Source organism: Ruditapes philippinarum, unplaced genomic scaffold (assembly GCF_026571515.1).
Source record: "Ruditapes philippinarum isolate M1 unplaced genomic scaffold, ASM2657151v2 ctg683_1_1_1_1, whole genome shotgun sequence".
NCBI classification, from domain to species: domain Eukaryota; kingdom Metazoa; phylum Mollusca; class Bivalvia; order Venerida; family Veneridae; genus Ruditapes; species Ruditapes philippinarum.
In genome coordinates, this window is record NW_026861864.1 from 407,560 (window position 1) to 428,690 (window position 21,131).

General features: G+C 33.5%; 1 protein-coding gene across 1 annotated transcript in view; it reads right to left on the reverse strand.

Annotated features, from left to right (window-relative positions):
- Positions 1–7,802: 7,802 nt before the first annotated feature.
- LOC132717150 (L-fucose kinase-like) overlaps positions 7,803–21,131 on the reverse strand; it is a 46,186-nt gene continuing 32,857 nt past the window's right edge. The window contains exons 18-30 of the mRNA XM_060700557.1: positions 20,857–20,990; positions 19,918–19,995; positions 19,161–19,297; positions 17,425–17,582; positions 17,081–17,227; positions 16,110–16,271; positions 14,000–14,135; positions 13,498–13,635; positions 13,100–13,194; positions 12,570–12,788; positions 11,862–11,961; positions 9,060–9,283; positions 7,803–8,346 (exon numbers count right to left, since the gene is read on the reverse strand). Coding sequence (XP_060556540.1) covers positions 7,840–8,346; positions 9,060–9,283; positions 11,862–11,961; positions 12,570–12,788; positions 13,100–13,194; positions 13,498–13,635; positions 14,000–14,135; positions 16,110–16,271; positions 17,081–17,227; positions 17,425–17,582; positions 19,161–19,297; positions 19,918–19,995; positions 20,857–20,990 — 2,235 coding nt within the window. The 3' untranslated portion in view covers positions 7,803–7,839. The remainder of the gene's footprint in view (positions 8,347–9,059; positions 9,284–11,861; positions 11,962–12,569; positions 12,789–13,099; positions 13,195–13,497; positions 13,636–13,999; positions 14,136–16,109; positions 16,272–17,080; positions 17,228–17,424; positions 17,583–19,160; positions 19,298–19,917; positions 19,996–20,856; positions 20,991–21,131) is intronic.

A 21,131-nucleotide genomic window follows, 5' to 3' on the forward strand; every position in this document is an offset into this window, starting at 1 on the left:
GGCCATATTACAGCCTCAAAATTCTTTATAAATTTTTTGTGACCTACAGGTCAGTTTTATCATTTCAGGCCATATTCCAGCCTCAAAATTCTTTATAAATTATTTTGTGACCTACAGGTCAGACCACCTAATGCTTTGTTATACGGTCAGTATGTCTTAAATGATCATCAACAAACTCCGGACTGTTCATCAAATGGCATCTTGTCTTATTACCAAAAACGACCCCTCCATTTAAACACATTAAAATAGAGAAAAACAGAATCCCTAAAACGTTGTATAGAATTTCCATTGTTTTACCTATTGAAAATCGGATACAGTAGGGACAAACTCCAGTATACATTAAGAACGAGCTACAGAAGAATGTACACAAAACATGTACACAAAACTTAAACTTAAAAGTCTCAAATTAATTATACAATATAAGTAATTCCGATATGTAAACAATATGAGTTTTGTTACTGCAGTCTCAATTCGTTCTTTAGAAATATGTGACTATTTAAGAAGATGGCGGTCTGTTTCATAATATTATTATAAATCACGTTGAAAAGAATTTAAAGTGACATTATGCTCATATTTTCATAGTCAAGTTGAGCTGAATTGACTTTATATTTCAAAATATTGACTGTTAAAATGGTGTTTGAACAACAGTTGATATTTGAAAACGTTCAGGATAAAATTATAAATCAGCCTATAATATAAAAAGACTGACCCACTCTTTTTATAAACTGAGCGTTAGAGGTAAATTCTAATAGATATTTACAGAAATTTTATTTGGATCTGTGCATTATTTATTGTTTATGGGAAGTAAATTATTAAATTAAAAGGAATTATGGCAAAATGAAAACTTATTTTGATACCCTTGGATGGGCATAATGTCACTTTAAGAGTATGTTTATATGCAAATAGTTTTACATAGTCATATCTAGATTTGTATAATTGTTGAAATTTAATTTAATGTCGAGTATTCTTTTTTAATATTTATAACTGTGATATAAATTTGTTGATTTTAACGCATTTAAACATGTTATATATATCAGAAAGGCACTTAATAAATTTGGTGTAATGATAGATTTTGATTTTGTTTTAAACCGTTTTTTACCAGTTATATAAGAAAAATACGTGTTTGTAAAACTTTGGGAGCGATTTTGTTCCACTCACACAAAAAAAGTATGTAAATTGTCGTCACGTAGTAATAAGCTATAATGATATACAGGTAAGCATTCAAATAAAATCTCAAAGACATTCATATGATTGGTAATCATATCAACTGTTACAGTTTTGTTATTTTCTCATCATCAATAAATATCAATAAATCATGTGGAATAAACCGCGGCTGAACGTATCCAAAATTCATATAACCTTTCTGTTTTAAATAAGTCGTTATAAAAGTGCAGTCTTAAAACCATAGTTTGAATGTAATTGGAGATGAGGAAAAACAGCATTTCTCAAATTGTCCGGTAGCATGTAATGCACATGAACACTAGTGTGTTCCAAATTAAGATCAAGTTCAGGAGGTTTTTGAATTTGGAATCAGGATGAACATATGACTTTGATTTCTTTATTTTACAAACAATTTTAATGTTTTCTTTATTTGAATAAGCCAAATTTCACTTTCTTATAGACTTTGTAATTCTGATTTGCCTTAAAAGATGACCAGAAGGTGTCAATATTATGAAATAATGCACGGAGGGAAACATATTAAAGTCTTCCTCAGTAAAGCAGGAAAATCGCCACAAAGCCTTTTAAAGTGTTGATGTGACGTAAAAATAGGCTATTATATTTGATAAAATTTGACAGAAATTTTGTTTTGTTGTTGTTTTTTGCACAAATCGGATTATTGTATATCTTAGTCACAGAAGTTAAAAATAGAACTGACAATGCGTAATGTTTTCAAATATTCCCAGAAATAAATAAAAAGATCTTGAGCTTTTATATGTATGGCTTTTTCAGATGGGACTAAACCAACATTGTTAATCGCCTTCCGCGTAGCGGAAAGGGGATTATAGGAATGGACCCCGTCTGTCAGTCTGTCCGTCCGTAACACTTTCAAGTCCGCTCCATAACGTTTTAACCCCTGATTTTTTTTAAATAACTTGGCACAAGTGATCACAATAACGAGACAATATGCAGAGCACAATAATTTGGTCGCTACTCCCAAGGTCAAGGTCACACTTCAAGGTCAAATGTTAAGAGTCTTCATTTAATAATAAAAAGTCTACATTTCGTGTCCGCTCCATAACTTTTTTAACGCTGTAGTTTTGAAATAACTTGGCACAACGGATCACCATTATAACACGACGTGCAGTGCGCAATAATTGGGTTGCTACACAAAAGGTCAAGGTCACACTTTAAGGTCAAATGTTAAAAAGTCTACATTTCGTATCCGCTCCAACATTTTAACCGCTGAAATTTAAAAAAAATTTATCCTGGCACAATTGATAACCAGTATAAGAACATGTGCAGAACGCAAACATTGGGTTGCTACACTAAAGGTCAAGGTCAAATGTATAAAAATCTACATTTCGTGTCCCCTCCATAACTTTTAAACCTATGAAATTGTGTTTAAATAGCTTGGCACAATTGATCATCATTATGAGATGATGTACAGTTCGCAATAATTGAATTGCTACCCCCAAGGTCAAGGTCACACTTAAAGGTCAAATGTATAAAAATCTACATTTCGTGTCCCCTCCATAACTTTTCAACCTATGAAATTTTGTTTAAATAGCATGGCACAATTGATCAACATTATGAGACGATGTGCAGATCGCAATAATTGAATTGCTACCCCAAAGGTCAGGGTCACACTTACAGTTTATATGTTAGAAAGTCTACATTTCGCGTCTGTCTCTAACTTTTAAACCTCTGAAATGTATTTGAGATAAACTGGCAGAAGTGATCAACATTATGACACCATTGGCAGAGCACAATAAGCAAGTCCCAACCCTGAAGGTCAGGGTCACACTCAACGGTCCAATGTAAAAACTTTTTTTTCATGTCCGCTCTATAACTTATTGACAATTTAAAGGTTTTAAAAATACTTAAAATACTTAGCACAAATGATCCCCACCACGACACAATCTACAGACCTCAACATCCAGGTCGCTGCAACCAAGGTCAAGGTTATATGTAATCCATAACTTTTGACTTTATGGAAGATTTTAAATAACTTGGCACAAATAATCGCCATCGTGAGACTATGTGCTTATGATATGCATGACACAACATCAAGGTCTTGGTTGGTAAAAGGTCAAGAAGTACACATTCATGTTTCTTGCGAAGCCCCGGAGTAAACTTTCTTTACACAGTGTAAATATAGGAAAACATGAAAATTTTCTTCTCCATAACTGCAGGATATAATACTATTAAATTTGCTTAAATCACGACCTTGTGGTCAAATTCATTTATGCCAGGGGTCACTTCAATTTACATATAGGAAAAGCTAAAAAAATAACTTCTCCCAAACCGATGCCTATAGCTAATTATTTCTGTTGTAGCCTTGTATAGACCAGTACAAAATTTATTCAAATGAAAATTTAACCCACCCCTAGGGTCAACTTATTTCATATGGAGACACATTGGAAAACTTTTTAAAATCATATTTTTTTCCAAAACCAAATGCCCAGATCTTAGATTTTGGGTTAAAAGCATTGTCAAAAAAAACTTAATTTATTTTTCAAATCTTGACAATCTGATCAAAGTTGACATAACCCCAGGAGTCATTTTACTTTCTGTTATAAAGAAAAGGCTTTGAAAACTTTCTTCTCCATAAATAAATTGCTTTGATATTTAAGTATGAAGCATTCATTCTATTACCATATCAATTTATGTCACGATATAAATCATATAATAGTAATAATACACATATATATGAAATCCTTTATAAAATCACCCCTTTAACCCCATTGTTTAGAGCATGTGAAACAATTTCTAGAAGACTTTTACCATGTTTCTACAAATCATGAAAGGGCCGGGTCTGGGTTATACGCCAATTTCAACACTTCTTTGTTGATAGCTTGAAGGTTGGTTAAACTATCTGACTTTCATGGATAAATAACCAGTAGAGTAATGACCAATTTCAACTTAGCTACGGTACTAACTTTTTTGACAGACAAATGACCGTAAAACTCAATGTCCGAGATCAATTGTTGTCTGTGGAACAAGAGATGCCTGGACTTCACATCCGACACTCTCCGAAAAGTGCTAAGTTTGTAGGCATCAAACAATGATCATGAGTCTGGATTAAAACAAGAGCCGGTTGAACCAGGTGATGCTCCCCGACTAGGTTTTGGACACACGCCCGGCGACTATATGCTCCCCCATAATTTTTCGTGGAGCATAAAAATGGCTCTGCCTAGATGTCGATTTTTACATAAAAAACTCTTTATGTCAGAAACCACAATGTAAGACCATTTGGTTGGAAGAATTGTCTTGTGTTCCTCTTTGATTGTTTAAATCATGGCCCCACTGGTATAAGGTGACCTAGAATTTATGGGGGTTGCGTTCATTGAACGCCGCCTTTCCTTGTTGATCTCGTTTATCATATTTTAAGACCTCGTGACTTACTTTCTTGTTTTTGAAGCTAAAGATATTTGGATAACAGATACAATATGACATGCTAGCTGACCTTAATCTGTTCTAATGATCTCTTTGTATTTTGATTGTAAAATTTCAGATGCAGAATTATACACTGAGATCAGTTGACCTAGAATTTTATCTAATGCAAGTTAGAATTTCATAATACAAGCTACAACCAAAAAGTTTGAACTCAACTATAAATTCGATTGTCATTAAAATTTGATATTGGTTGACCTAGAATTTGAAACAGTGACCTATTTATTTCTCGTTTTAGCTGCAAAGTCTTAAATTTTTACCCTTTGATAATGTTTATATACATTTCTACCTTAAGACTGCCTTTTACTTATTATTATCACCATTAATTATCCTTTCCAAACATAACAACATTCACATTTGACATGACCTTTTTCTATGTATAGCAGTTTGAAAAAAGCAAATGCATGATGCACATTCTTGAAATAAATATATTCATCTAATTTCAAAATATCGGCTGTTATCTGTGTTGATAATTTGCTAGAAATAAATGTGACTTCTTTTAATGTTACACTTTTTTTCAATTTGTTACCATGGCATTGTGCACAGATTATTTATCTATAAGTTTGTGTAATTCTTAACAACATGCTTAAAATGCTAAAAGTTGAAAGTGTCACGTTTCAGGTGTGTCTTTCATTTTACTTCTCCGTTGCCATGGCAACAGAACATGTTGAATATTGATAAACAAAATATCAGTCTAAGTTTTTTAATTATTTATAACTTTAGGTACATGCCAAAGTGCAATACATGTTGACTATTCATAGTTTTAATTATCATAACAAACCAGTAAACAAAATACTGAGACTTAGTTTTCGTTACCCCACCCACTTTAAGAATATCAGAATCCACATTCTTTTACAATAAAGATAAAAAATAAGGGTGATATTAGTATGATCTTGTTCAAGTCTTTGTAGTATATAGTAAAAAAATTCATTTAAACCGCTATGCCTTAGCTGGTAGGAAAAAATGTCAGCCCCATATCAATTTTTGATAATTTTTTCATGCATTTTTTAGCAAATTTATCTATGAAATTCAGAGAATATGAAAAAAATAATGGAAATGCCTCCATTTTCATATTGTTCCAATAGGATGTGAAGTTTTAACATCACCTGTACCAAAATAAATACAAAAAAGAACTAATTTTATCATATAAATTGCTTATTAGCCATTTTTCAATAATTTGGCGGCCATCTTGGCGGCCATCTTGGATTTCTCAAAACGTACCATGATTTGACATGTCTACCCAAATTTTTTGTAAACTTCAAACGTATAGCTTTACATTAGTACAACATTTATCTATGGACCTTTTTTGCACACAAAAGGTCCTCAGGGACTGTACTACTACCGGTTAGAACATAAGTAGCATTCTGAAAAGCCGTGGCCATTCAATTATGCCATTGTGGAAGACATGAATGAACAGATTGACGGACGGAAGGAGGGTAAACCTAAAGTCCCATCCAATTAAACCGTTAGGGGACAAATAAGCAGGCAAGGCAGTGATAAACAATGATGATTGTGATAAACAATGATGATTGTGATAAACAACAAACATTCCAAAGTATAAGTACATGTGATACAAAAATATAGCATGCATGTCATCACATTTCTTCCATAGATAAATTTAGAAGAGCAACTTGTATTAAAGGAACACCACTGAAGTCCAAAACTCAAAAAGTACAAAAATTTGAATTTCTTACAAAGATCAGCTGAGGTATTAAAACAGAAAGATATGCCATAGAAAACTAAGAAATGTACTCAGAAATTAACTTAAAGTCATTTCTGTGTTATTTTTAGCCCAAATTAATTGAAAAGCATTGAAATGGTCATGATAAGCAAGTTTTCCAAGTTTCATGTAGATACCGATCTGAAATTTTGCACACAGTAATTTGTCGAGACCTACATCACCTAGAATATTAACCTCGAAAAATTATTTCCAGTCCTGTCATGTCAAAAATTTAAAGACGAGTCCCTTTAAAATACATGTATATCAAATATACTAAATCATTAACTATTATAGTTAGACATTAGCCGACAAGTGTGAAAGGGGAGTTAATCCTTGAATCGTGTCAGTATGATTAACCAAAATCATTTGTTACAGTATATGAAAAGTGCTGAAATACTTGTATGTAAAAACCACAGATGCATAAATACTTGATGTTAGTGGAGCAATGCATATATGTTAAACTGTTAAAAATTCTAAGTTAAAAAGGGGCAATACTCCAAAAATATTGTTTTCAGAATTATGTCCCTTGTATAACAATTTAAAGTTATTTTTTAAAATGTTTGAATAAAGGGCTACAATAAAGTTTTTGCATGGCAACAAAGATGACGACAAGGTTGCTGCAATAATGCAATCATAATAGCTCAATTTTTTCTTTGAAACAGATGAGCAAATAAAGTTATACCAAACGCAAGTAAACAAACTACAAACGTATTGCATAATAAAAACAACTTATTGTAAATCATGAACAAAGGGAAAAACACACATCTTATATCAAATATTTTAAGGCACAACTTGCATAGGTTTTGTGTTAGTACATCTTAAATGAAAAAAAAACAACTTTTAAAAACATTAATAAAAAAATAATCTTAAGTCACTTATAATGCTGTAAATATGCATCAAGTTACACAAAAATACGCTGCAGACATTTTGACTGAATAATGAAAAGTGCTTGTTTGGAAATCAACAAATAATATCCAACTAACACCACAACTAACACCACATTCTCTCTTCTTTTCCTTTTTTTTTTGGCACTTTCATGTAGAATTAACAAATTTATTAATATTTGAAGAAAGCTAATGCATTTTTTAATATTTTGTAAGAAACATTTATTTTTTCAAAATTAAATATTTTTTTGCCTTTCTATCATTATAAAACAACATAAAGATTATCATTAAAAATTATCAAAAAGTACCCTTACAACTACCCTAGACCCCTTTACCCTTGACCCCTTACAATATTTTCCCCTAACAAAATAGATCTCTTATATCAAATGTACAGCACAAAATATTTCTAAACACAACCTTATCAAGGATAAAATAATCTTTAAAGTTTCTAAAAAGTTGGCAAACAGGTACTTTTTAGATTATTTCAGTTAGATAAAAACCTTATTCATATTCTGAAATGAAAAGTTAAAATTGAATAACAAAATTGAAAATGTGAAAATTTGTAAAATCCTTTTGTAGATTCAAGATATGGTGTTTAATAATATCATCCATAAAAAATTCTCATGAACTTTCATCTTCAACTGTTTCTTCTTGACATTTTTGCTCTCGACCTTGTTTGAAGAATTCATCTAATTGTTTCTGCATATCTTTGGCTTTATCTAATGCAGCTAGAGTATTAGCTGAAAGTCCCGCAGTTGGTAATTCGCTTGTCCCTGATGCTGTCACATCATCAGTTGTCATGGTTACACCATCACCGTCACCTGATCCAGTTATACCGGATACCTCCGGCACTTTAGCATCACTTATCTCCTCTGTTGCTCCAAGTGGAGCGCCACCTGTTGCCATGGATATGCCATCAGCGTCAATGAGGGGAATGCCGACCACAACCGGCACAGGTTCTGTGGTTTCCGGTATATCTTCTAACAGAGTTTCAGGTTGATTATAGTAGTCATGCATATCCTCGTCGACCTCGGACACAGTAAGTGAGCCGTCGTCCTCCTCGATCACAGTTATATTGAGTCCCTCTTCATCTATACATGTATCATATACCTTCGTTCCATCACTACTCTGTAATATAATATCAATAGTATCATTATGTCCTGTCCAAGTAGTACAAATAAAACAAAATATGGGAATTTTGATACAGTACATAATCATAAACCATTACATTTTCTTATAAACATTTACTAAATACACGTAACTTCAAATCTATATGCTTAATATTTTATGAAAAAATGTCAGGAGTTTGTAAATGTAAACTTAGCATGAAAAAATTGAAATTTCATTTATTTGTCACACTAGTGTTATACAAAGAAACAACTTTATTTGACAGATTTCAATAAAAAACAACATGAGGATTTAGAAAAGTTTAAGATAAACATTTTTCTCAAAAACAGAAAAATGGAAACCTGTATAACAACCAAAATGATAAAATTGAAAATGTTTTAAGGCTGGGTTTAATCTTATTTGTTTGTTCACATTTAACACCCTGAGCACTTGCCATGATCATGACTATGACTAGTACATGCCATATTGTCTGCTGAATACTAATTCTGCACTAGAAATGCCATGAACAATGGAAATTCTAAATTTAAGTAGTCCATTACACACATAATAAGAGGTTAAGGTTTCACATTAGCTTATGGATATTACCACAATACATGTACATCATATTTGATAGATTTGAGCAAATACTGTTGACATCAAATTTCAGCAAGACCCCTGAACAAAAAGAATTGAGAACAGAATTATCAAAGGAACACATTAAAACATGTACATACCTCCATGCTGTCTATTAAATTTCTGATGTTCTTCTGACTCTCATGGTCTCGTGCGAGCACGTACATGAAACCCCCTCCACCGGCTCCTGCCATACACATACCGAGGGCATGAGGGCGTACAGCTGACATGATCTTAGAGACAAATTCTGGTTCACATCCAGGCGCCATTGTCTTCTTCATCTGCCAGTACTTGTCCATACATTCACCCACTTTCTCCAAAGCACCTATAATTTACATTTATCTTCCATATTATATGTTATGTCTCTGCATTATCAGAAATCTAAAATAATGCAGTAAATCTAGATTACAAGAATTATACCAAGGTTAAGTTGCACTGCAAGACTCTAGCTTTGTGTCCTCTGTACATTATTTCTAGTAAGAGAATGCATCCTAGATATAGTTACCAACCTTACATAAACTAGAACTATCACTAAATGTGATTAATACCCCCACAAGTCTGCTTTGGAAATGAGGATGTTACTAGTAACAGAATACCTTGTAAAAGAATTGAAACATAGAGTTATGGTTGTGGGCAATTAAAGATAATTGTTGTTCATGTATGTTGCATTTCCTTTGAATGTGGTTGGCCATTGATGAAGTTTAATTGAATTACTCTGTAATAAGTTCAGAAAGACAAAGAAAAAGAACAAAGGGCAATAACTCTATAAATACTGAAGATAGAGTTATAGTTCTTGTGCACTGCACTTCCTCTTATTGTGCTTGACCATTGTATGAAGTTTTTTGAATTCCAACCAGTACGTTTTAAGTTATGCTCCGGACAAGGAAAAGTATCAAAGGGCAGTAACTCTGTATTTTGTCAAAATGGAGTTATGGCTCTTGTGCACTGCACTTCCTTTTAATGTCCTTGACAACTGTATGAAGTTGTACTGAATTCCAAACAGTAGTTTTCAAGTTATGCTCTGGACAAGGAAAAGTAACAAAGGGCAATAACTCTGTAATTAGTCAAGATGGAGTTATGGTTCTTGTGCACTGCACTTCCCTTATTGTGCTTGACCATTGTATGAAGTTGTTTTGAATTCCAACCAGTAGTTTTCAAGTCATGCTGTGGACAAGGAAAAGTAACAAAGGGCAGTAACTCTGTAATAAGTCAAGATGGAGTTATGGTTCTTATGCACAGCACTTCCTCTCAATGTGCTTGACCATTGTATGAAGTTATAATGAATTCCAACAATAAGTCTTCAAGTTATGGTCCGGACAAAAGAAAGCAATGGAAAAGAAACAAAGGGCAATAACTCTGTAATTAGTCAAGATGGAGTTATGGTTCTTGTGCACTGCACTTCCCCTTATTGTGCTTGACCATTGTATGCAGTTGTTTTGAATTCCAACCAGTAGTTTTAAAGTTATGCTCTGGACATGGAAAAGAAACAAAGGGCAGTAACTCTGTAATAAGTCAAGATGGAGTTATGGTTCTTGTGCACTGCACTTCCTCTCAATGTGCTGGACCATTGTATGAAGTTATAATGAATTCCAACAATTAGTCTTAAAGTTATGGTCCGGACAAAAGAAAGCAATGGAAAAGTAATAAAGGGCAATAACTCTGTAAATACTTTAGATAGAATTATGGTTCTTATGCACTGCACTTCCTCTCAATGTGCTTGACCATTGTATGTAGTTATATTGAATTCCAACCATTAGTCTTCAAGTTATGGTCTGGACAAAAAAAAGAAGGCAATGGAAAAGCAACAAAGGGCAATAACTCTGTAATTACTTTGGATAGAGTTATGGTTCTTGTGCACTGCACTTCCCCTTATTGTGTTTGACAATTGTATGAAGTTGTTTTGAATTCAAACCAGTAGTTTTCAAGTTATGCCACGGACAAGGAAAAGTAACAAAGGGCAATAACTCTGTAATTAGTCAAGATAGAGTTATGTTTCTTATGCACTGCACTTCCTCTCAATGTGCTTGAATATTGTATGTAGTTATATTGAATTCCAACAATTAGTCTTCAAGTTATGCTCCGGACAAGGAAAATGCAACGGACAAAAAAAAAGCAATGGAAAAGCAACAAAGGGCAATAACTCTGTAATTACTTTAGATAGAGTTATGGTTCTTGTGCACTGCACTTCCCTTTATTGTGTTTGACAATTGTATGAAGTTGTTTTGAATTCCAAACAGTAGTTTTCAAGTTATGCCCCGGACAAGGAAAAGTAACAAAGGGCAATAACTCTGTAATTAGTCAAGATAGAGTTATGGTTCTTGTGCACTGCACTTCCTCTCAATGTGCTTGACCATTGTATGTAGTTATATTGAATTCCAACCATTAGTTATCAAGTTATGCTCCGGACAAGGAAAATGCAACGGACGTCTGGACCGACCGACCAACCGACCGACCACCGGGTGACTCCTATATACCCCCCCAAACTTCGTTTTTGGGGGTATAATTACCTGGACATCTTCCTCAAATGAAACAATGCAGCATTTTTTGAAGGATGTGAAAACCAAATTAATGAGACAAAGTGATTTTAGGTTTGTTTGTGATCATACCAAAACTGTAATGGCCACTTTCCAGCTTTACTAATGAATGGATGAAGACCTCAGGTACCACTATGTGTATTATTGCAGGCTCAACAAGGCACTCGAGTAGAACCAATAGCATTCTAGTAGCTAGCTGTTAACTGCCTAAAGGAATTCAAAGTCCCTGGTGGGATTTAAACCCACCAGTGAGAGGTTAAAGACATTTACCATTCGCCTACAATTGCCCCTGTGATATTAGATAACTAATCCTAACCAGACTGCTAATGATCAAAAATCATGTTAACACTGCATAAACTATTGTCATACCTTCTTGAAAAAATTTAGCACAATCCTTCGCTAGTTGAACCAATTTATCTTCTGTTTCAACAATCTGGGGATTCCTTGCATACCAATTTCTTAAAACATCCTACAACACAAAGACAAGTACACTAAAATGTCCATTAAGTATTCTTTATAATATGTAGTTTATTAATACAGATTAATAGTAAGGAGACATAATCATGGTTCTTTCTTTGCGTTATTTCAGGCACAAGTGGGCACCCGAGTAGAACCAACACCATTCTGTAACCTTTCCCACATGAGAGAATTCAAATTCCCTGGTGGGCTTTGAACCTACAGCCATGAAAGGGCAAGTGGTTTAAAGTCAACTACCTCAACCAACCAACCACAAATGCCCCTAATCAAGGTAAAAAAAACAACAACAAAAACCAAGGTATTAAAGAGTAAAACACCAATCCAGTGGGTTTTGGCAGGGTTAACTGTATTTTACTGGGTAAACTCAGGAATGTTGGGTTGTAAAAACTTTATCTTTAATGTTGCATAATAAAATTTGGTGACTGTGATAAAAATATTAAATGGTTGCAAAATAAACCAGTACTAGCTTTATAGGAAGAAACATTTGGGTTATTTGAGAACACTATTATGTTATAACTTCCAAGTACATGTTTCAGATCTCTTCAGTATCTTATAGCACATATGTTGTGTTGTGGATACATGATCTCAACCAATCTTTACCTGGAGTAAGTTCCTCGCCAGCCTTGTCTTTCCTGTGTAAATCAACACAATTCTTTCATTAAATGCCTGAATGATCTCAGGTTTTATCTTGAGATCTACAACTTCCACAAATAATGGCAGCTTGGCCTCTGACAGTCCTAGTTTAACACCACCAGTAAGACCCCCTATCTGGTCCTGCCAGCCTCCACCTGTTGTCAACAGCTGTTCCAGGTATAAAACCTGCAAGTGGTAGGATATAGTAATTTATGAATATAAATTCATCATCAAAACAGTGATCAAACAGTAATAAATGAAAAATACAAATTTAAATAACTTAATGATGCTTGTTTTAAACTAAATGAAACAATTTTACAAATCTTGGTAGGACAGCTTGCTTGACTATTCTCCTTGCTTGATAGTAGAACAAGTGCCAATTCTTCTATCTTCAGCAAGAGACTTTAGTTTAGTAACACGAACCACTTGGCTACAAAAGTCAAACTTGATCAAATCAAGAAAGATGTACCCTTGATATGAAATGAGTGACTACTTACAGCATGAAGGAGAGAGGTGGTGTCACATGATTTCCCAGCAGCCTTCAGTAATGATGCCATGACAACACCAGCTAGAATACTGCTTGTACCTAAACCTATATACACAAAATAATACATATTTATATAGAAAAATGAATTCATTACACACAGTTTGTTTGGTTTTACAGTACACCAACACAGTATATGTCATAAGGTGCCAAAACCGGAAAGACAATTTTGACCAACCTCAAGTGTTACAAACTTAAAAGCAAAACCAGGGTTCACCTGCTGGAGCTAAGAGATGCATAGACTCCAGTTATTAGAAGTCATTAAGTCACCTCTTTCGAAAACCCTGGGATAAATTCTTATGCTTTAAATAAAAGATTGATAAAACTATGGGACTACCAGTATCATTTTACCTGAGCCATGTGGCAGGTTTGTCCAGCTGTGTAACTCAAAGCCACCCTGATACTTGGTTTCTAACTGCTCCTTCAATGTCTGACTGGATTTCAGGTCAATAATTTCTGCACACACAAATGCTGCTTTCAATAGAGCACCTGAAGTATAATATGTATACATATATGTATAAATAATTACTATTTTTAAATATCTACAAAAAGTAACTAATATAAAAGTAGGACCTGCTAGTTAGCTGAATAGCTTCCTCAAATGAAAGAATTCAGTCACTGACAGGATTTGAACTCTATGTGTTAATAGTAGTTGAATTTAAATCAGTGACCTTAAGCACCCTCCCTTAAAGACCCATTGTCAGTTTTACAGTGTTAGTTTAACTTACAACCTTACAATACAAACAACTAAATAGCCAAACTATATTACCTGATATATGAAAATAATATCAATCATTTAGAAAAGATCATTATGCTATAAGACAATATACTAGAGACAGTTAGATAACATTACCTGGTGTATGTGGGTTATAATAATCAGCTAGATCAGATATTTCTTTACACACTACTTGTTTCTGTTCAGATGAACCGTGTAAAACTAGCACCAGATTTGGCTCATCAATTCTTCTCGTCTTTGCCCCTATTGGTCTCTATAGTCAATAACAAACATTAAATGTATCAGCACATTAGTGCAGTAACAGGTTAACTCCTATTAAGTTATATAAGGAATTTACCTGTTACTGCACTAAGGTGACAATATGTTGTATTATATACAGTAACTGATGAGATAAGTACAAGAAACAATTCGAAAGATACTTTACATAAAAACTTAAGATTTTAGTCAGTTTTTAAAATCACTGCGATACAATTATGGTCCATATGTAGATGTTCAAAAATAATTTGCTTCCTGCAAATTTTAAAATCATTTTGTAAAAGAACTACAATAGTAATTTGACTTTATTTCTAACTAAACACAATTTTTCTTATGGCTTCTTATATGTTTATTTCAATGTTACATAAAAGTGTGAATATGATAATCATGAGAAAAAAAACTAGAAGAGTTTCCAAAGACACCCATTTCCCCACATACAACTGGTCTGTCAGTCTTCAGGATAGACAAGGGCAAATCTATATCCCCCTTTCCCACAAGTGGAGGCATAAAAAACAAGAGCCGGTTGAACCGGGTGATGCTCCCCGAATAGGTTTTGGACACAGGAAGGTATACCTCTTGTTGTGTCAGAGTTATGTCACAGACAAAGTTCAAAGTGTAAAAACAACCCAAATGTTGTGCACGACACATTGTCTCAATATGATGATCATTTTTGTGAAATAGTTGTAAAATCCGACTTCAAATAACAAAGTTATGCGCCGGACATGATTTTGCTGCAAGGTCATGCTGTGACCTTGACCTTCATGGTAGCGACCCAAATGTTGCATGCGACACGTCGATTCAATATGGTGATCATCTCTGTGAAATAGTTGTTAAATCCGACTTCCAGTAACGAAGTTATGGGCCGGACACGATTTTGCTGCAAGGTCATGCCGTGACCTTGACCTTCAAGGTAGCGATGTAAAATCCGACTTCAAATAATGAAGTTATGTGTCGGACACAATTTTGCTGCAAGGTCATGCTGTGACCTTGACCTTCAAGGTAGTGACCCAAATGTTGCGCGCCACACGTCATCTCAATATGGTGATCACTTTTGTGAAATAGTTTAAAAATCCGACTTCAAATAAGGAAGTTATGGGCTGGACACGATTTTGCTGAATGGTCATACTGTGACCTTGACCTTCAAGGTAGCGACCCAAATGTTGCACGTGACACGTCATCTTAATATGATAATCATTTCTGTGAAATACTTTTTAAATCCGACTTCAAATAGCGAAGTTAAGGGCTAGACACGACTTTGCTGCAAGGTCATGCTGTGACCTTGACCTTTAAGGAAGCGACCGACTTGTTATGCGTGACACATCGTCTCAATATGGTGATCATTTCTGTGAAATAATTTTAAAATCCGACTTCAAATAACAAAGTTATGGACCGGACACGATTTTGCTGCAAGGTCATGCTGTGACCTTGACCTTCAATGTAGCAACCCAAATATTACGCGTGACACATCGTCTCAATATGATGATCATTTCTGTGAAAAAGTTTTAAAATCCGACTTCAAATAACAAAGTAATGGGCCGGACATGATTTTGCTGCAAGGTCATGCTGTGACCTTGACCTTCAAGGTAGCGACCCAAATGTTGCGCGCGACACGTCGTCTCAATATGGTGATCATTTCTGTGAAATATTTTTAAAATCCAACTTCAAATAAGGAAGTTATGGACCGGACACGATTTTGCTGCAAGGTCATGCTGTGACCTTGACCTTCAAGGTAGCGACTCAAATGTTGCGCGCGACACGTCGTCTCAATATGGTGATCATTTCTGTGAAATAGTTTTAAAATCTGACTTCAAATAACAAAGTTATGGGCCGGACACGAATTCGAGACGGACGGACAGACTGACGGACGGACAACTCGACGACTATATGCTCCCCCGAAATTTTTCGGGGAGCATAGCAATCATGCAAACAAGCTTTTTTACCTGACAAGTTTAAGACAGACAGTGAGTCTTACCTTTCCCTCAATAAGAAGCCCGACAGTGGTCACAGCCCCGCCATGTTCATATGTTATAGGTGGGGTATCTGACCACCCACCTGCTATATCTATTCTAGCTGGACACTCAGCAAGCACCCAGCTTCCATGACTTACAGGGGTCTCATCTTGTAACTTGAAAAACTGTAAAACATTTACATATTTAAATAAGAACAATGAAATATTAAACTAAATATAAGCTTTGATTTATAATCATAACATTTTAGCGCTATTTTAATACTAATATTCAACTTTAACCTGCATCTTAAATATCTCATAGATGATATGTAAAAAGTTCTTTTTTGGTCTCCTCTTGCATCTTAATAATAGATTTTTTTATTATCAATTAATTTTTTAAATGAATACTGGAAAATAACAAGAATATCTTTGCTGATAAATAACTTATCTGAGCATAATTTTGTTAAAGTCAATGACAGAATTATATTCCAATGCCTACAAATTGAGGTGATATTCATAATCAAGTATTTTAAGTTTCAAAACAATACTTCTAAGGATCAGTGAAAAAAGGAAAGGAGAGCACAATTGTTTAAATTATTCTAACAAAAATAACCTTATACCAATAATTTTTTGCATACAACAGATGATAATATATTTATACTCAAACTCTGTATTATTGACGCAACTCTATAACTGACGTACTCTCAGTAATTTGTCATGTGCGGTCATATTTACCGTGAAGTTAAAAATCTTTGAATTCATTCAATTAAAAATGCAATCATTAGTCGAGTTTGTTCTGTTTCCAACAAAATACTAATTAATAAATTATGAAATTTAATGCAGACATACTAGGAAACTATAAGTACGTCAATAACACAGAGTTCCATGCTTAGTCTTTTCCTTTGCAAAATATGTATTATATCTATTTAAATGATCTCCTCAAACCTCATTTCTAGCCAGGAAACCAGCTACACAGAAAGGATTAAACTCATCACCTGTTTGGCTGTCATCACTGCATGTCTTATAAGTATCTGGGCTGCCCCCTCGTAGTGCCGCGCTGCACGGATCAGGGTGTCAGGTCTGTCCAGCCACTTACTCCGTTCTTTAGCAAGGGCCTCTATACCCCCTTTGATATTCCTTTTCTAAAATTTATCAATTTATTCCTATGTAACAACTAACAGGAGAACAAAGTCTCAAATCCAAATAAATTGATGTAAAATACATATACATGTATGAATAAATGATTTTTTTTTTTTTTATCATCAATTATTCATATCTAACTTCTAACTTAAGCAATTCATTAATGCACAGTAGTAAAATTAGGAGTTGACAACTTTACCTCAAGCAGCTGAAAGGCTTTTGCCCAAGCTGTATTAGCAGCCGGACCACTTCTAAGTCCACCTTTGGGTCCTGCCATACAACCTAGGACATCAGCAATGTTGGCGAGAGTCCTGGCAGCCATACCAGCTTGAAGCTCACTGTCACTGCCTTCACCAACTGTAACACAAGTGTGTACTTTATTTGCATTGTTTATATTCGAAACAAATACACTTGGAAATATTCCTTCTTAAATCAGTAAAGTATACATGTATATATAATATTAATTATAATGATTAATTTGCTGAGACAATGTATTTATCATAGATATTATTTCATAATAATGCAGTTAGTTCAATATCTATTCTAACACTAGGTTTAAGTAATTCATCTCCTTTTAAATAATTCTATTACAATACTATGTAATATTTAGTCTATTCTAACACTAAGCTTTAGTAGTTTTAAGAAGATTAGTTCAATGTTAAGCACTATCTTTTAAGTGGATGGTCTCCTGATTCCAGTGTCTACCTTATGACCTATGGGTTGCTGGTTTAAGTCACACTAGGATCACTTATTGTTCGCCAGCATTGCAATCAAGCTCAAACAAATATGTTAAAACTAAATAGAATTTTTGCAACACTGACCTTCTAACATGATTTTTCTATATAAGCTTAAATCAATAGTATCTTTTGATTAAAGATTGTTGTTTTATTTATTCAAAACAATTATTTTCCTTATAATATAAGAATGATCAACAAAGACATTACTTAATTATATTCAATCAACACAAGTCAATAAAATATCAGGGCATCATACTTGTATTATATAATAAAATACTGTGAAAAAAAACAACACACACACCAAAAACAATGTGATCTCAGCTAATCCCATTAAACATATTTGACATTTATATTAATTAATCTGTTAAAAAAGAGGAATAAAGGAAGAGTGTATTAAAAAATATCAATATAGAAAAGGAAGGAGAATGTAGACAAAAGTATTAAAAATACACATTTTAATATTTTGGGGTTCAGGATGTATGGAATACAAATTCCAGGTATCTTATAAAATATACCTCTATTCTTCATGCAAGATGCCCAAACTAGTACACATATATATCAATACAATTACAGCTATATAAAATATATTTATACAGAGCTTGACAGCTTATGTGAAACTGTTCTATATTCTTATGAAATACCTGCACAACTAATTAGAGATGAAGATTTTATTGCTGGATATAAGTATGCCTCTCTTATATGGTACATAAAATGTTCAGCACTATTTGCATTTTTTTCTTTCATGGCAGTGGTCCCAAGTAACATAACATGAGCTGTTGGTAGGACAGCATACTGACAATTCTCAGTGTTTAATAGTAAAACAAGTTCAAAAAGGGGCATGTCTCTGTCAAAATCCATGTTAGAGTTATTGGCCTTGGTCAGTGACCTCCGAGTATGATTGAAGTTTCAATTATGGGTGAGTACAATAGCTTTCCCTATTCTTTGAATAGTCAAGCCTAAAATGGTTACTGTAATGCGTTACCACTTTCGTACAGAAACTGGTAAACTCTCATAGTAACTTTCAAAGTCTTATATATTATTTTAGCACCAATATGTAAAAGATTTTTATCAGTTTTCAAGAAGATGATATAATTATGAGAGATTTTTTTATCTTATCTTAAGCATATGATATATTGGAAATTATCCTCAAAATGGTAGCAAGCGGAGGAATAATTGCTATGTGAAAATACATCTATACCTGTGTCGAGTGTATTAAGTAGTAACTGTGTATATCCATCAATGACAGCACTGTTATATAGTACACGGAAACCTTTATTCTCCTGTTGTAGCAATGCCTTTGTAATATCATGCTGACCTACTGTATAAAACAACAACCTGAAAATACATATATATACATTTTATAACATTATTTCACACATGAGAGTTGCCTTTTAAGACTCCAAAAACACAGAATGGCATGCCCGTGTATATAAAACAGAAAATTCCTGATACGAATGTGCCAATTTTTGTTTATAGCAATGGGGTTTCAATGGATATCATGCTTATTTGGTAAAATCAGTCCTTCATTTGCACATTTGTTTCTCCTTTACCAAATCCATTTAATTCAATCTAAAGTCTATAATTCATGCTATATACTTTATTTACAGTGCATGCAAATTAATACTGGTAAGGACACAATAAAAGTAGCATGTTAAACCTAACAATATAGGAAATAATACAAACTATTTTTAACCAAACAAAAAAAATTAACCTTTGCCAAAATAACAGAGCCAGACCAGCCTACACATCTGTGCAGATTGACTCTTGTATTTGTATATATGCAAACAGAGAATTTGTAAATAAAACTTGAAACTTGACCATTTCTTTATACTGATAGCTGACTAACTTCAAATTAACATCTTGATATCCCTAAAATTGAGAGTGGATGGTTCCAAAAATGAGGCTAGGCAAGTCCATTTAAGAAATTCAGCAGGGTTAAAGAATAACAGATTTACTTTCTAGATTCCAGCTCTCCTTTCAGATCTGTTAATGAATGAATGTCCTTCATACTCAGACGCCATGAACTTCTCCATCTGAAATGTTTATGGTTGAATAAATCAGTAAAACATTATTTATCAAAGACAACAATGCATTTTTAATGACTTTTTTTTTTAAAGATAATAGTCATTTTAATAATTCAAGCTAGATGTTACTGCATGAAATCATATATACAGTCAAACACAGGAACAAAGGCAAACCAAGAGTGAGATAAATCATGGTCTTTAACTCTTAACAGACAAGTGGTCTTTATTTGGAGGTTACTTTGTTCCAATTTTATCAATATAAGGTTATCAAAAAGTGGTCGTTATTTGCAGGTTTTTCTGTATTACGCGGTAGTCTTACGAATAGGTTAGGCTGTACACACTGACAAAACCAACATAGATCTACATGAATATTATAAATAAAATTTAATAAAATACATGATACAAATGTTTACCTTTTCCTTTTCACAATCAAAGTATGACAGAATAATATTATTATAATTCTCTCCCTTTAGTGTAGATTTTCCTTAACCACTTGGGAATCTTAATTAAGCAGGTAATATATATTTCTTTACAATTGAAAAAAAATTAACTCCCTTGTATTAAAATAAAATACATTTGATAATCAATAACCTCAGGTTAGACAGGTACATCTGAATTAAAAATGCCTCTGGATTCCTGAACAGAACCAATCATCTTCATTTTTGCAAAACAAAATAATAAAATATTTAAGCATCATTCTTGCATCTCAACAGGCCCAAATACTCATGATGATATTTCAATATGCTCAAGTTTTTTACAGCAGTGTAAATGCATTATCCGCCATGTGTCTTCAAATTCTTTTTTAAACCACATAACCACAACAACAGAGTAATAGTACAAGAATGATCAATGAATAATTGGTAGACTGACCTGCGGAGAATATCTCTATCATCATTATCAGTGACAGCTCCCTGTAACCACAATATCTCCTGTAACCCTACAGTGTCCTTGGCATGAAACACAGGAAATAATTGAGCTGTAAATATGTTCTGATCATCTGCTTCCTGCATAACAAATATTTTATAATAACATATGTCTGAACAAATTATTTTACATATAATAATATTAATTATAAACTAAATGGTGTAGTCATGGGGTCATAGATCTATATTTATCAAATTTTAATTGAAGTAAAATGTATGTGT